The sequence below is a fragment of the Cuculus canorus genome, chromosome 12, assembly GCF_017976375.1.
Source record: "Cuculus canorus isolate bCucCan1 chromosome 12, bCucCan1.pri, whole genome shotgun sequence".
NCBI lineage: Eukaryota > Metazoa > Chordata > Aves > Cuculiformes > Cuculidae > Cuculus > Cuculus canorus.
The window spans coordinates 3,397,525-3,412,671 of record NC_071412.1 but is presented as its reverse complement, the minus strand read 5'-3'; the positions used below and the strand labels follow the sequence as shown (position 1 = coordinate 3,412,671).

Genomic DNA, 15,147 nt, shown 5'->3' with positions numbered 1-15,147 from the left:
GACAGACAGGAGGTCTCATCAATCACACACGGATATAAGCCCAGTGACTTACAGACTTAGTAGATGATCAAGAAGAAAATAAATGCAAGTCCCTGGAGTGCTCTGGAGATTGACAGCTTTATAAGTGAATAAATAAGAAAGATAATAGTGTCATCATTAGATAGAGCAGGAAAAAATATTTCTTACACAGATAAAGCACTTCAGTATTTGAAATGACTGGCAGTGGAAAAAGAGCAATATAGAGCCTCCAAGTCATATTGGTGGTAAGAGAGTGGAAAAAAGGCAACTTTAAAAGTAAATGAAATGCCTTGTAGGTTTTTTTGTAGTATTCTTTGCTGAATATTATGCACTACTGACAAAAAGTGAAGTATTACTAAAATACCAAGGATCAGATTTTGAATGATCCTTTCTTCATCCTCTTTTTTGTACTCCATCATTCCAACGTACTCTTTGGTTGAAGTTGGCACAGGAGCTTCAGCTGTCAAAAACAAAAGCATTGTTAGCTGCAGGCAAATGGCTAAGCTAACATTCATATCAGAACAAACTACTGTGGAAAAGCAGTTTTCTCTGTAATAAACAGAGTATGCACCCTGTTCACAATGCCCTTTGCTTACGGTTCCAAGCATTACCAGTTAAATAACTTTTATACTACTAATGTGATTCGTTTCACTGGATTCGGCAGAATTACTTGCACTAAGACAACAAATAAACAGCAACAATATGGCTCTAAATTAGTCACCTCTTAAAGAGTAATCTATAGTGAAGAACTACTTGCTATATAAGAACTCTGTACAAACTAATCTGCAGTTGGGAACCATCTGACATTTGAAGGCTAATGGGAGAAGCTACTCATCTGGTGCAAAACTAATGCTCATCGGCTCAGAGACAGTTTTTGTGAGGGTATGTATTGAATTTTGTTGACAGAACCTGATGCCCCTGGTTTAATTCTTTATCGTATAGCCTAGGTCCCATATGCAAAAATATGGCAAAGACCTTACATAATTTCTCTCTGGCACTTTTTTTTTGACCACCTCAAACCCTATGTTTTTCTCTTTTTAAAATATACCTTCTTTCAAACACACACTGAACATTCAAATCTATATTTTAAAAATAAATTAAAAAACACGTAACAATATCTTACTTTTTTCAATAGCCTTGGTAAGAGTTTTGATCTGATCCTCCAATTTCTTTATGATTCTATCTTTCATGTCTAGTTTTTCTTCAAGATCCTGTAATAATCAAAGCGAGTTCAGAGCAACCACAATTTAGAAACGTCTTCTACTGCTAAACATTATTGCCATAATTAAAGAGCACTATGATCTGCTTTTACTTTTACTTGGTGGAAGAAACATGAAACTTTCACGTCATTTTTTCTCCCCCAGTGAATCGAGATGACATCCTGCCCATACCATGAATCCATGATTTCTTTCTTAATATCCTGTATTTCAGGTACAGTTTCTTAATGACATCTTCATTCTCTCACCATGTTTTCTACAGTAAGTCGAGTTGTTTCGTGCTTTATCTTGCTTTTTACTCCATTCAGGATTTCATCTTGATTCAAACCATTGCTCAGTCCTTCAATTTCTTGGGTTGTGACTTTCAGTGTCTCTTTTTCTTTTATGTCCATTTCATTCTGGGCCTCATTTGTTCTAAGAACAGATAGATAGAAAGCTTTGTGTCTTATCTTCTTTCATTAAAGCATAGTCATATCATATTTGTCCATTACTTGTTAACTGCACGCAAGAGCGTAAGGCAAACCTTACACTGGATGTGGTACTTTCAGGGGCTTAAGTGACTTTGTTACACCTGCTTATGGCAATGACATTTCTTACATTTTAAAACACCCCAAACACTTACCGTGTTTGTTTTCTATCCTCTAGTTCATAATGCAGCCGGTTAGACATCTCTGTTATTTTTTTCAGCAACAATTGGCAACAAAACCGAAAACAGAAGAAAAACAACAGTCACATTTGCTTACCATTCTGTACCAGTATTTAGTGAATGTCTTTTTACGCTCATAACTTTGTTTCATCTAGTGAAATTGAATGACATGACAGATAATGTATCAGAGAAATATCTGACTACTCCACAGAGAAGATACACAGGATACAGAATTTTGACACTATTAACTTCCTACAATTGGCAGTAAAACTACTTGCAAGTTTTAAATCATTTGCCTAGGAAGACACTACAGTAAGAGCAACTCAGATACCTCAGCAAAATATGTTTTTCTAAATTGAGAACTCTGAAACAAGCAAATTTAGCAAGAACTTTTCCCTTCTGAATTTTTCGACACCCGCTGGAGTCCACCTCATAAAATAAGCTTTAAGTTCCATCTTTCCCTTTTACAATTGTTTCCAAAGACCATACTCCATTATTCCACATTTGATTAGATGATCTTTAAGGTCCCTTCCAACCCAAACTATTCTACGTGGGATGTATCCCTGCCCATGGCAGTAGGGTTGGAACTAGATGATCTTTAAGGTCACTTCCAACCCAAACTACTCTACGATTCTATGATTCTATTACACATTCTTAGCAGAGCCCTACTGAATACACTTGCAGACATACAAACCACAGATCTGAGTAACCTAAAAGAAGGTTGGAAAAAGAAAAAAGCCCCACATACTTGCATGCATTTTATTCTTTAATAACAAAGATATAAACTACACAACACATTTTTTCATTGTTTCTTACATTTTACTAGCAAGAAAGCACATAATCAGGCAATGAAGTTATCACGTAACATTGCTTCAGCTCTTAAAAATGTAAACATAGGGAAGTGAACGTGTTCATCTTAAACAACTGTAAGATTAGGGACCACGCCAATACTTTACCTTTCAATTTTACAGTCTGTTCCTGAAGACGGTTTTCAAGATCTAATTTTTGATTTTCAAGTTCAGAAATTTGCTGTTTAAGATCTGGGATCACCTTTTAGAGAAAAAAGGAGATTTGTGTATTTCAGCGCCTTCCTTCTTTTCAAATGTCTGCAATAGTTCCTATGACACTGGAAGACCTTCATCTGCAAATAGTCAAAGACTGGGGAGACACTGTTACTTGCTTGCCGAACTTGTTTAACATTGCTGGAGGCAACTGCTGCTGGCCACTCTTAAAAATGAAATCATAAGCTAAGTAAATGTTTGGACTGGCCAAGTACAAGCGGTCTTTCGTTCTAGTTTAAAGAAAATTACACTGTGGCTTTAATTGCCTTACCTCAATCAATATTGGGAAAAATCCTCAATATGCTACATGATGTGGATTTTTTTTTTAAATGACCTTAAGTAACCTTTCCTTATATTTTCAATTTTAGGCATTTACTTGAAATTTATTTTGAAAATATTTCTTTAGTTATTTTTCACTCAGCAGAAAAATAATATGATGCCTCCTATCTTTTGGAACCGCAGTCCTTCCTTGTGCTAGGTGAGTCCTACACAGTACTAATTAGGCACTCAAGCCTTGCCTGCAGTTAGTCAGCAGCTTGGAATGCTTAGCTGCCCTCTGGTGGGGAGCGCCTCAGAACCACACAGATCTGTAACCACAGGCATGTGGGTTTCACTATCAAAATAGAACTTGTCAACCTGAGAGACAAGAACAGCTTTAAAGAGGCTTTTGAGAAAAAGATGCTAATTTCTGTCCTCTGACTACAGGGGAAGAAGAAATTAGCTAAATTCTGAACGTGAATGCCTCGGTACGATTAAAGATGAAGCTGGTTGCTGTGGGCTTACCCTGGCTGGCCAGCAGAGCTGCTCATTCCCCCCTGACCCCATGCTCCAGCAGAACAGGCAGAAAAGAATAGGAAGAGCAGAAAAGAGAAAACATCTGGGTCAAGATAAAGTCAAGATAAAGCCAAACAGAAACTTTCTACTTCCCCTACCTCAGCTTCTATAGCTGATCATGACATATGGTAGGAAATATCTTTCTGGTCAGCTAGGGTCCGCTGTTTAGACTGTGTGCCTTCCCAACTTCTTGCCCTTCCCCAGTGTAACTTGCTGAGGTGGGGCAGAGTAGGAAAAAAGAAAGCCTTGACACTGCAGTCTCTGTTCAGCAACAGCCAAAACTCCCTTGTGTCATCAACACCGTTTTGCCCCTAAATCCAAAATGCAGCATCATACCGACTGCTACAACCAAAGCAACTCCATCCTGGACAGGCCCAGAACACTGTTGTAATGATGACCCATAGAAAGTTACAGTATCACAAAAGTGCTTTTCATTAACTCTGAAATAACAGTGTTCCATCAGAAAAACACATGGTCTGACCAAAAACTAGCTATTTTTTTTTAATTATCAGATGAGAAGTTTAAATTAGGTATGTATTAAAAAAAGGTATGGTGAGCTAACTTTATGGTCACTGCTAAGCATCTGATTAATTTTTTAGTTAAAATTCCACGTAAATAAAAAACATAAAGAAATACGTCTTTCTTTATGACCTGCAGTGTAAAGCTGAATATCTGTAGAAATTACATCCTTCAAAAGTTCTTTGTATAGCTGAGAAACTGCAAAAAGCACAACCGAAATATTTCTAGGAGCTCAGCAATGGATATCCTGCCAACATTTTGAAGTTCAAAACAACTTTTATATAATCTGAATATTCAGCCACATAAGAATACAAGGGTTCAAACACATTCCAAAGACTCAGTGTCTCTCAAGCTATCAACAACAGAAGCCAAAGCCTGTGCGTGCACTACACACAAAGGCAGAGTTTGTAAAAAGGCTGCCATTCTGCAATTAGAATCAAATTTCAATTCAGGTTTATACAAAAGAAAAGGGAAAAAGCTCCAGAGAGTCAGGAGCTGTACATTCGGACAATAAATTTGGCTGCCTCCTATCACATTAGCCCAGCATGCAAGGAAAAAGCCCGTATGGATGGGTGAACTTAGACAGCCGTATCTATTTAAGCCTTGAGATTTCAAAGATCTGACTACAAGATTTTGAGGGTGTTGTGCCACAAACACATTTTGATTGTATTACTAAGTAACAAAAATATACTTTGCTTTCCCACACCTTGATCTTACCAGGTTTTCTGAAGTTAGCCTGCTAACTTCAAGTCGAATACCATCATTTATGTCATTTTCCTCTCGAAATAATTTTTGTAGATGATTAATATCTTGGCTAAGATGTTCAACTTTAAAATTCAAACCTTCAATCTCCTTTTCATATATTTCCTTCTGAGATTGGAAATGGCTTTCCATTACTCTGTTAAAAAAAGGGAGAAAGAACATGGCAGATGCAGTACGACCTCAATGTAATATAGGTCAAGTTTAATACAAAATGAAAACAAAGTACCGTGGTTAACATGCAGACATTCCATTACATCACCTGTACTAAGGGAGTTGAAAGTTACGTATGGTATCTCAGAGCAAACATTTCCTCGACTGACACACACTTATCTCATTTAGTGTAAGTTTTTTTAAGTGATGCCGATCAGCCAGTCACAGAATGTAATGTTTGTTCATTATTAAACAGATGTTCAGCATTGCACTGCCAAATTAGTTACTGATCTTTCCATTTATTTTCTAGATCATAGCTTGGAGTTACAAAAACATTAAAGAGCTGAACTAACCTTGTAGCCTTTTTCAAGCCCTCATAAGCAAACCACAGTTCTCCATCTTCATTTAAGTGTTCCAAATCCTCTGTAGAAAGTCTAGAATACAAGGCAGTAATATTCACACGTAGCGAAAAAAATGCATTTCTTAAGCTTTTATAAAGAGACCTCAGAATAAAATTACCTGCTTCTCACATCATCAAAATCATAACTTTCAAGAAGCTGTTTCGTAACTTCTGACATCTTTTCTGGGAAAAAAACCCAAAATTTATTACATGAATAATTTTCTCTGCACATTCAAATTAAGCTTAATTATAAAAAACAAACCAACCTCTTCCTAAATCTACAAATTTATTTCCTGGAATGCAGTAAATATGCCTGATTTACTAAAAGAATATGAGGAGGGATGTGGTTCTACTTCTGGACATGTAAGGTGGACTGGATAGGTACGCTATCAATATTGGGGGGGTTTCTGAACACATCAAACTTCCAATGAAAAGTTACATCTTCCTGCTCCGAATCTGGACAACTGCTAGAGCTGTAGAGATGATTTGTCAGTCGCTACACTAAATGCTGCAGATACAGGTTTAATCTAGGACATTGTTATCATTGCACAAAGTGTACAACAGTAGTACTTCTTATTAAGTACCTTTTCCCAAAGGGAATCCAATTCAGCACATTATGTAAGTATTTAACATTTATTGGAGATAAGGCTAAAGATAAGATGAATGAAACCTAGATGATGTGCTGCTTCTGTATTCTTGGGTATTCCTCCTTATTCTTCTCATAAGCTACTTTTAAAATTTTAAGTGAAGTTTAAATCATTAGTATTGATTTTTAAACACAAAGGATAAATGCTTGAAATCAGAGTTTCTTCAAAGGGGTACCCCAGATCTCACTATTCAGTGATCCCCTTTGTAAAATTCACCTGCTGGGTTTTTTCACCCCTCCTTGTGAGTAAAGGTATGAATAGAATGAAATCACCATTGCATGGGGAAGAGAACTAGATTTTTGTCAAAGCTACGTGGAAGTAATGTTTAAACTGGCCTGGTACACATTGTACTTGAGCTTACCCCTCAATTCTCGCTTCTGTGACTGGGACTGCTTTTCAACATCCAATTTTTGTGTCTGTAGCAGTTCAATTTCCTTTTGCAACTCAGGTATTTTCTGAATCAGATAAAAGTTATGGATTGAGACAAGAGCTGAATATCAGTTAAATCATAAAATAATTACAGAATCATACAATCCCTAGGTTGGAAAAGACCTTTGAGAACATCAAGTCCAGCCGTACCCGTCCACTACTAAATCATATCCCTAAGCACTTCATCCACCCATCTCTAGACCCTTCCAGGGATGGCGACTCTACCTTCCCTGGGTAGCTGTTCCAGTGCTTGAAAACCCTTTCTGTGAACAGGTTTTTCCTAATGCCCAATCCGAAACTCCTCTGGTGTAGCTTGTACTTATAATTAAGAACAAGTTCATATGCCAAATGCATAAAATGGGTTGTCCTTAAAGCATCCAGTTCTCAGTCATCAGAGCAGAACAGGAACGTGATGTAGTGAAACCAAATGTGTTTGTGTTATGAAAATGACTCAGAAAAAATGTGACTTTGCACAAAAGTACTATTTTCAGGTTCAGTTTCTAAACTACATTTATGAAAAATCCCCTGAAAAACTAATACTTTCTTGGAAAAAAGAAGGAAAAAAAAGTCCACATATTTAAAGGTATAAATATTTAGGCACAATTACTCTTCAAAACAAGCAAATTTCTGTGAGCAATAACTTACTCATATCACGTATTACGTAAAAGCAATGCAACAGAGTGGTGTATCAAATACAGCTTATTAACTACAACTTCTAAAAATGCACTGGAGATAAAAGAATTGGTGAAGATAATCTATAAATAAAACACCAACATTCTCTACTTGCTTTATCTAGCAAAGACGCCAAACTTAAATGTGTTACCTCTGCTTGTTTTGCTAGTTGCCCTACTTCCATCTTCAAGCCATCCTGAATGACAGTTTCTTGCTGAATTTGATGTTGTAGCCAATTTTTTTCTTCTTTCAGATCTTTAATTTCTCCCTTAAGCGATTCAATCTCCTTTTCATAGTCCTGTTTCTGATTTTGGAAATTTTTCTCAAGTATCCTAAACAAGACAACGTAAAGTTGGTTTTATTTTCCTATATAAGTAAGTCAAAGAGTGGGCTTTGGTTTTGGTTCATCTTGAAGGAAATTTCATTGAAGAATTATTTTCAATGAACAATAATTGCTTGAAAATACCATCCTACATCCTCAGAATCAATCTACAAAACGGATGATAATGGGATGAGAATGTGCCTAAATTTCCCTATATCCAATTCAGATATTCGGACTGAATTCGAGGTTAAACCGAGTTTTTTCCACTTAAAGGCTAATTCACTAACTCTGTGAGACTCAGCCTAATGAGTAGCTTTCCGCTACATTTCTGCCCACAGTCAGCAATGAAGAAGGACACGGCAACAGAAAGCCCTGTGTCTTTCCCAGTAACACTTTGAAAGAAGCCTTCCATTTTCTACCAGTCCCTGCTGAAATGGACTTGCCTCCAACATAACATAGCAACGGGCAAAGCAGAAAAATAGCAAAGAAGCCCTCTTAGTATAGTCTGAAGTTATTTATAGTTGAAATCAGACTGAGCTGAAACACCATATGGCTTTCAACCCTCAGGAACAGTGACTGATTGCACTCTTCACACTTTAGAGAATAGGATTTATCTGGTACCTAAGGATCACTGTCTCATACTGGTAAAGAGTTAGTGGGAAATAAACACTTGATCAGAAAAAAGCATACCGCAAAGCAGCAACAATTCAGTGCTAAATAATACGATTTTAAATACTGCTGAAATACAAAAGGTGGGAAAAAACCCAAATGTTCTTTACAAACAGTTTCTTTCCTTCAAGCTGAATCTCTCCATTTTGTCCTTCACTAGGCCCTTCACAGGAATTCTGACTGGTATGGCCATCATCTGCTCTTCCAGTTCTGACCGATTTCTAAGGATATCTCCAAAGAAACCATTATGAACAGGGTTTCAGTTCCCAGAAAGACACATGAAAAGGCAGCAATCTGCAAAAGCAAGAACAGCCTCAAGTCCACAATTTCCTGTATGTGACTGATCCCCAAGCTTGTGCTTTTCCTCAACTGTACATGAAGTACTTCAGAACTAGCATCAACATCCAAGAATACTGACAGATTCATAGCAATATGAGCCAAAACATTTACAGCAGGAGAAAGGAAGGCCATGAAATATTAAAAAAAACCAAAAATTAATGCTGTTTCAAAGCAATCAAACTCAGATTCCATACATTCTCTGATTTTCTTCTTTTTGTACATCATTGAAGAGCTGCTTCGTGAGGTCATCCATTTTCTCTGTCAAAAAAAAATTTGAAGATTTCAGAAACTTTCATGCAATTATGTGCATTACTAAAACAGTATGACAACAATGAGAAGTTTTATTTTAATAAGCAATCCTTAACATATTTTAAGGCTGAAATTAGTCTCTCAGGCGCCAAAAATTATCACAGTAGATTTTACAAATCATGCTATAGTATAAAAAGTTTCTGAAACACCAAAGTATACTTGATCTCATGCACTGCCAGTGTCATTTGAAATTGATACTTAAAAGCAGTATGTTAAAGGAACCAAGGATGAAGTGACTCTTCAACGGAATGCATGTGCATGAGACAGTAAACATACTAGGAGGAGAGTTTTTGCCACTGAAAGAACAGATTTAACTTAGTTATTAAATTAAAAGCATTTGCACTACACATTCTAAACAGAGAAGCTGAGGACCAACTTTTAGTTTACCGTAAATTCAGCACTTATACGGCTTTTATTAGTACAAAAGTAATTCACCTTTGCTGAAAACCTGACTTTAAAACTTTCCTCCACTATAACTCCTTTATAACTCCTTTTATTTATCCTACCTTTCATTTCCTCATTTTTTTCTTGGAGTTTTATTTCCAAGATCTCCTTCTGGTTTTGTAACTCTTTATTCTGAATCTCAAGTTCTAAGATTTTCTGTAAACACAAAAAGCAAGCATAACATACAAATTACAAAGGAGGAGAAATAGGTCACAGGAGGTCTTACCTTTTAATAAGCATATATGGATCTCTCTCCTTCCCCACCATCCCCTCAAAAGCAAAGTTACTGAGTAAGTCTCAAATCACGCATTTGATAAATCAAATAACTGAAAAAAATTTAATTGAAATAAAAGCATCCAGAAGACAATTAAAATTTACCTGTTCAGTGTCCTCTTTATATTTTTTCCTTTCATTTTCATATATGCTCTTCTCAGCAGTTAACTTTTCAAGATCTAACTGGAGTTTCTGAATTGTATTCATGTCGTTCATATGAGTTGAAGCCAGACTGGTCAATCGCTCCAGTAAACCATGATTTTCTCTACTCTACAGTGAGCAATACAGGTTAAAAGAAAACAGAAAAATGCGCACCAGAAACTATTTAGCGGGGTTCTGAAGGAAACACCTGACTTATTTCTGCTCATTGTCCCATCTCAGTCCTGATAATTTCAAGTATAGGGTTTAGATTAAAGCTACCATCTTAATGGTGATTTGGCTGGTATGGCTCTTAATAACAAACCGTAAAACAACCATAATATGGAATTCCAAAAGCTGCTAAACATGTTGCAGCATCTCACACATCCTTCATCCTAATACAAGGAACACTATCCAGAGATTGGGTAGAGTAAGAAACAGTAAAAACGTTCATTGCAGATTCTTCTCATTGGCACAACTGACCCAAAAACACAGCGAAACCCTGGATGATTCTTTCTACCCTGGACGGAAGAAGAATACTTGTGGTTTATCACAAAGGATCATATCCCTGAAAAATTCTCCTGTTTTGTCAAGTGAAGTATAGAGATTGCAATTCATGTTAAGTCTCTGGTCAACATGAGAACTCTAAATAAAACTGATATGATAAAAAATCTAGTGCAAATCAAAACTGACTGGTGTCCCTCACCTGTTCTTCCACCTTTTTCTGCAGTTGCTGAACTCTGTATGAGAGTTGGATATTCAATACAAACCGCCGAATATTCTGAAATCTGCGCCTGGCAAGCCACGCACGGGCGTGCTTCTGAAGGATCACTGCCTTGTATTCTTCAAACATCTTTAAAATAAAATATTAGCATCTGTATGTAATTATCTGTGGGTCAATCAGCATCAATTAACTATAGATTCATAGAACGTTACATACACTGGTAATGACAATGCTTCACCTGGGAGTATCAAAATATGGAGGTACCCAGAATGCTAACACCTTTGAACCACTGTAGTAATCACTCTAAATGATCTGCATCAAGTATAAACCAGGCAGAGTTCTCGGTAGCTCAGAGATTAGATCTAAGTTACTGGGCATCAGTATTTTTACAGTAACATAATGAAAATAGAGTAGAAGATACGAGAACCAGACATGTAAAAGGTAAAGGATTAGGGATCACTGCCCGTGTCCCCATCTTTCTTATGCACTAACTGAAATAAAATTTTTGACAGGCTGTACCTTCCGATATTTTTTTCTTGCTAGAAATCCTCTTGTATAAGCTTGAATTGTTACAGCAGCCACCTGGATGAGCTGGTAAATTCTACGGACCAGGTAACCTCGACAGTATTTCTGAATAACAATAGCTGCCCACGTTTGCTTCAGAGTTCTTGCAGTTATGGCTTGCCTTAATTCAAAAGACAATAAAGTTTACTTAGGTCACATTACATTTTTCATGCCTATTCTTTCCAAAGCACACACACAAAAAGAAGATCTTGAAAACAGGCACCCACTGTCTAAAACAAAGCTTTTTCTTCAATCAAAATGAAAAAGAGAGAATTACGCACAATCTTTGAAACCTGTTGCACGAGCAATTACATACAGCCATGTTCCTCTCAGTCTGTTCTGTGAACGACTGGTACAGTTTCTCTGCTGTGTAATTCCTTGCAATAATTTGTATGTACTCATTTGTATCCCCTTGTAAACTGCTTTCCCTCTCTGCCACATGACTTCTTTCTGCCTCTGAGGCTAAGCAGTAAGCTCAAGCCAACAACTGGGTTACTCATCATCAGCTAAGGATTGATCTTACAGGCAGACAGGCTTCTCAGGAATCTGGCAGATGACATTTGAAATCTGCTAGAGCACCTTCTTCATATCAGTCGAATAACACAAACAAGTCAATAACAAATAACAATCCATAATTACAATAAAGAGAAACGGGAAACACAATCTGAATTGCTCTTTTGTAAAAATCACACTCCCAAATTAGTTCTGGGCATTAGTTTGACCTTCTACATCCCTTCAGGAACACCCTAACACAAAATTTATTTATCAGCCAAAAGTACCGTATGGTCCGCTGTCCTCGGAAATACTGCTGTACTATAACAGCTGCTTGTTTTACACGAAGGAATTTCTTCCGCTGCAGCCATCCGCGAACACTCTTTTGAATCACGATGCATGCGTTTCTCAGTTTATCAGATCGCAGTTTTTCTAAGTAAGCAACCTGTCCAGCTCTGAAGAAAATTTTTGTTCTCCCAAACTGATATTGGTTATGATCCTGAAAAAGAAAACAATAGGTATATTAAGTTTTTGGTTTATTATTGTAGACTAGACACTCTTTTATAATTTGTCACTTCAGACAAGCTCTCCTGAAACAATGTGTTCTTGCTAAATAAGAATATGCCCTCTGCCTTCTTTGTAAATAGGCGTATATGAGGGAAAAAAGCCACTTAACAGGAAAGAACCCAAGAATTACATCTAAAAATCACACCCTAGATTAAATTATCTGTCTACAGATAGAGGTAAAATTATCTGTCTACAGCCATGTCATGGCTCTGTCACCGCACAAGGTTATTGACTCACAGGTCTACATGCAACACAATAAATCAGGAAAGGTGATAATGTAAATATCTTCCTTATTTGAGGAGTGAAATACTAATCTTGCCAAAACAGACCTTTTATCAATAACAGATGCTATAATACTTCATGGGTGAGTGCATGCAAACCAACCTGGATTAGCCGCTGCAAAACAATCTTGCAAATCTGCTTCTTATCATTTATGGAAAGTTCCTGCTGTGTCATGAGAATGCTGTAACGGCTGAAAAACTCAATGTAAGTCCACCTGAAAAATCAAAAGTTAGTAAATGCACTTCATTTCAGAGACAACTAAGTAGTTTTTGACATAGAGAGGCCCACTGCTCTCCCCACCTGGATGGGTAGCTCTGTGCGCTAATCCGAATAGTCTCCAAAACACCACATGCTCGCAGTTGCTGAGCCACTCTTTTTGAATCAAACCTAAAAAAGCAAAATTATATATTGCATTTTTGCTGTTTTGACATGATGTAATAATTCTACAAGCTGGATTTCTATTTCTGCCTATGGGATGCAGAGCTCTGCAGTTTATATATGGTGTCTTAATTGATTTTTTTAATATGCAATAGGGAATATCTGGAGTTTCTTTTTCTGCCTCAGAACAAAAGGAAGACTATATTTTTCTCTTACAAGAAGTCCTGTTTCTTTTCAGCATTAACTGAAAACTCATATCACCATGTGCCAAAGAATCACACTACTTGGTGCAAAACATACACAGAAATAAATTCCCTCAGCAGTCTATTGGGAAATAACTTTCTCTAGGTACTCTTCAGCACATCTATTATGAACAAACCAGGATTTATTCATGAATATATAGGTTTAAGATTATCAACATAAGACACGGAAAGACCCTTTCCAATTCTGAATTAGACCTGGTATGCCCACAGAGCATAATGCTATAGTGTTGACCCAGTACCAGCTAAGAGATCCCTATGGCTGACAGATGACTATACTATAGTTTCACAAATATATATATATATAGTTTCACAAACTTATGATAAGCTCTTCTAGTCTAACTCGGACGTACTTTAATCTTAACCAAGTTATTTCCACTCTCACTGCTGTTACAGGGAATAATGAGGTCTCAATGCAGTGATATCAAACCAGTACCGTTTGTAACATGTTTTGCCCAGACAGATTTTGTCTGGCTTCAAGAAAATAATCTAAAATATTTTAAAAAATTAATTTATAATCAAAGTTTACCTCTTCGCTCCTACTCAGATATGACAAAAGCTTTTATTTCATTTGTCATTAAGCTATCTTCCAGCTGTACAACTGAAACTGGATTCTACAGGCCAGGCTGGACGAGGCTTTGAGCAACCTGGTCTAGCAGGTGTTCCTGCCCGTGGCAGGGGATTGGAACTGGATGATCTTTAAGGTTCCTTCCAACCCAAACCATTCTAGGATTCTATGATTTTGTGTCTGCCCACACAGCAGACCAATAGTTGCATCATCGAGGTTAACTCCTGCTTACAGTTAAACATAGGAAGTATGAGAACTGGCATAATATGATGTATTATAACACTAAAATGATATAAAATTGTGGGAAAAAGCCAAGGCCATGTTTAACACTGCTCATCCCTTTTCTGACTTCTAAAGCTCCTCTAAATATTCCTGTGAGCAAAAGGGAAGTTCACAAAGGAAACAGCAGTGGCTTTTATTACTTAAATATGAATTGTTGCTAATCCATACTGCAGAAGAGCAAACAAACCTAAACAAAATATCCATCCATTTAATCAAAGTTGGACACCCTTTCCCCTAAACATGTTACAGCAAATACACAAACAGCAATATCCATCTTAATAATTCTTTATTACCCTAAATTTTTTCAAAGTATCAATAACCGTTACTGAATTATTCCATTTTTGTAAGAAGACAATTTTTTTTTTTTTTACTTCAGCTATCTTGAAAAGAAAAATATGTCCTGTGTTGGAAATAGTTCCAACAATAAAAATTTAGCTGCTAACAAGCAGCTACCGTGAAATAGAAAAACACTCTTAATTTTAAAGGTAATATAACTGCTCAGCACAATAACATACTTACTCAAAAGGCAGCTTCTCATCATTTGGCTTTATGCATCGTACATAATGAGGGGTGGTTGCATTGAGTGTCGCCATAAGTAAAGACAAAGAACTCCGGAACTAGAAAATATCAGACGCAACAGTTTTGGTAATGAAATATTTACAGCCAATAAAAAGTAATATCCTAAGGGTTTAAGTCTTTGCTAGGTTTTGGTTGAACACTGGGAGATTTTCTTGGGATTTAGATCCTAAACACAGGAAATTTAACAGAGCTAATTGTATCCAACAGTCTCCTATATATTGCCAGCAATGTGTAATCACAGCTCAGAAGGCCAACCATGTCCTGGGCTGCATCCAAAGCAGTGTGGCCAGCAGGGCGAGGGAGGGGATTCTGCCCCTCTATTCCTCCCTTGTGAGACTCCACCTGGAGTATTGTGTCCAGTTCTGGAATCCTCAACATAAGAAGGAGGTGGAGCTGTTGGAACGGGTCCAGAGGAGGATACGAAGATAAACAGAGGCCTGGAGCACTTTCCCTACAAAGACAGGCTGAGTTGGGGTTATTTAGCCTGAAGAAGAGAAGGCTCAGAGAAGACCTTAAAGCGACCTTCCAGTACGTGAAGGGGGCCTACAGGAAAGCTGGAGAGGGGCTATTCGTAAAGGCTTGTGGGGATAGGACCGGGGCAA

The 15,147-nt window shown here is 37.1% G+C and overlaps 1 protein-coding gene across 1 annotated transcript in view; it reads right to left on the bottom strand.

Annotated features, from left to right (window-relative positions):
- The window catches only part of MYO5C (myosin VC), a 41,098-nt gene that overhangs the window by 9,532 nt on the left and 16,419 nt on the right, over positions 1-15,147 (bottom strand). Inside the window, exons 16-34 of the mRNA XM_054078027.1 lie at positions 14,486-14,583; positions 12,779-12,865; positions 12,581-12,692; positions 11,917-12,128; positions 11,093-11,258; positions 10,556-10,702; positions 9,817-9,981; positions 9,501-9,594; positions 8,880-8,943; positions 7,507-7,687; positions 6,616-6,709; positions 5,727-5,790; positions 5,561-5,641; positions 5,013-5,193; positions 2,838-2,931; positions 1,858-1,906; positions 1,484-1,649; positions 1,142-1,229; positions 383-478 (exon numbers count right to left, since the gene is read on the bottom strand). Of these exons, the coding sequence (XP_053934002.1) occupies positions 383-478; positions 1,142-1,229; positions 1,484-1,649; positions 1,858-1,906; positions 2,838-2,931; positions 5,013-5,193; positions 5,561-5,641; positions 5,727-5,790; positions 6,616-6,709; positions 7,507-7,687; positions 8,880-8,943; positions 9,501-9,594; positions 9,817-9,981; positions 10,556-10,702; positions 11,093-11,258; positions 11,917-12,128; positions 12,581-12,692; positions 12,779-12,865; positions 14,486-14,583 (2,239 nt within the window). The remainder of the gene's footprint in view (positions 1-382; positions 479-1,141; positions 1,230-1,483; positions 1,650-1,857; positions 1,907-2,837; positions 2,932-5,012; positions 5,194-5,560; positions 5,642-5,726; positions 5,791-6,615; positions 6,710-7,506; positions 7,688-8,879; positions 8,944-9,500; positions 9,595-9,816; positions 9,982-10,555; positions 10,703-11,092; positions 11,259-11,916; positions 12,129-12,580; positions 12,693-12,778; positions 12,866-14,485; positions 14,584-15,147) is intronic.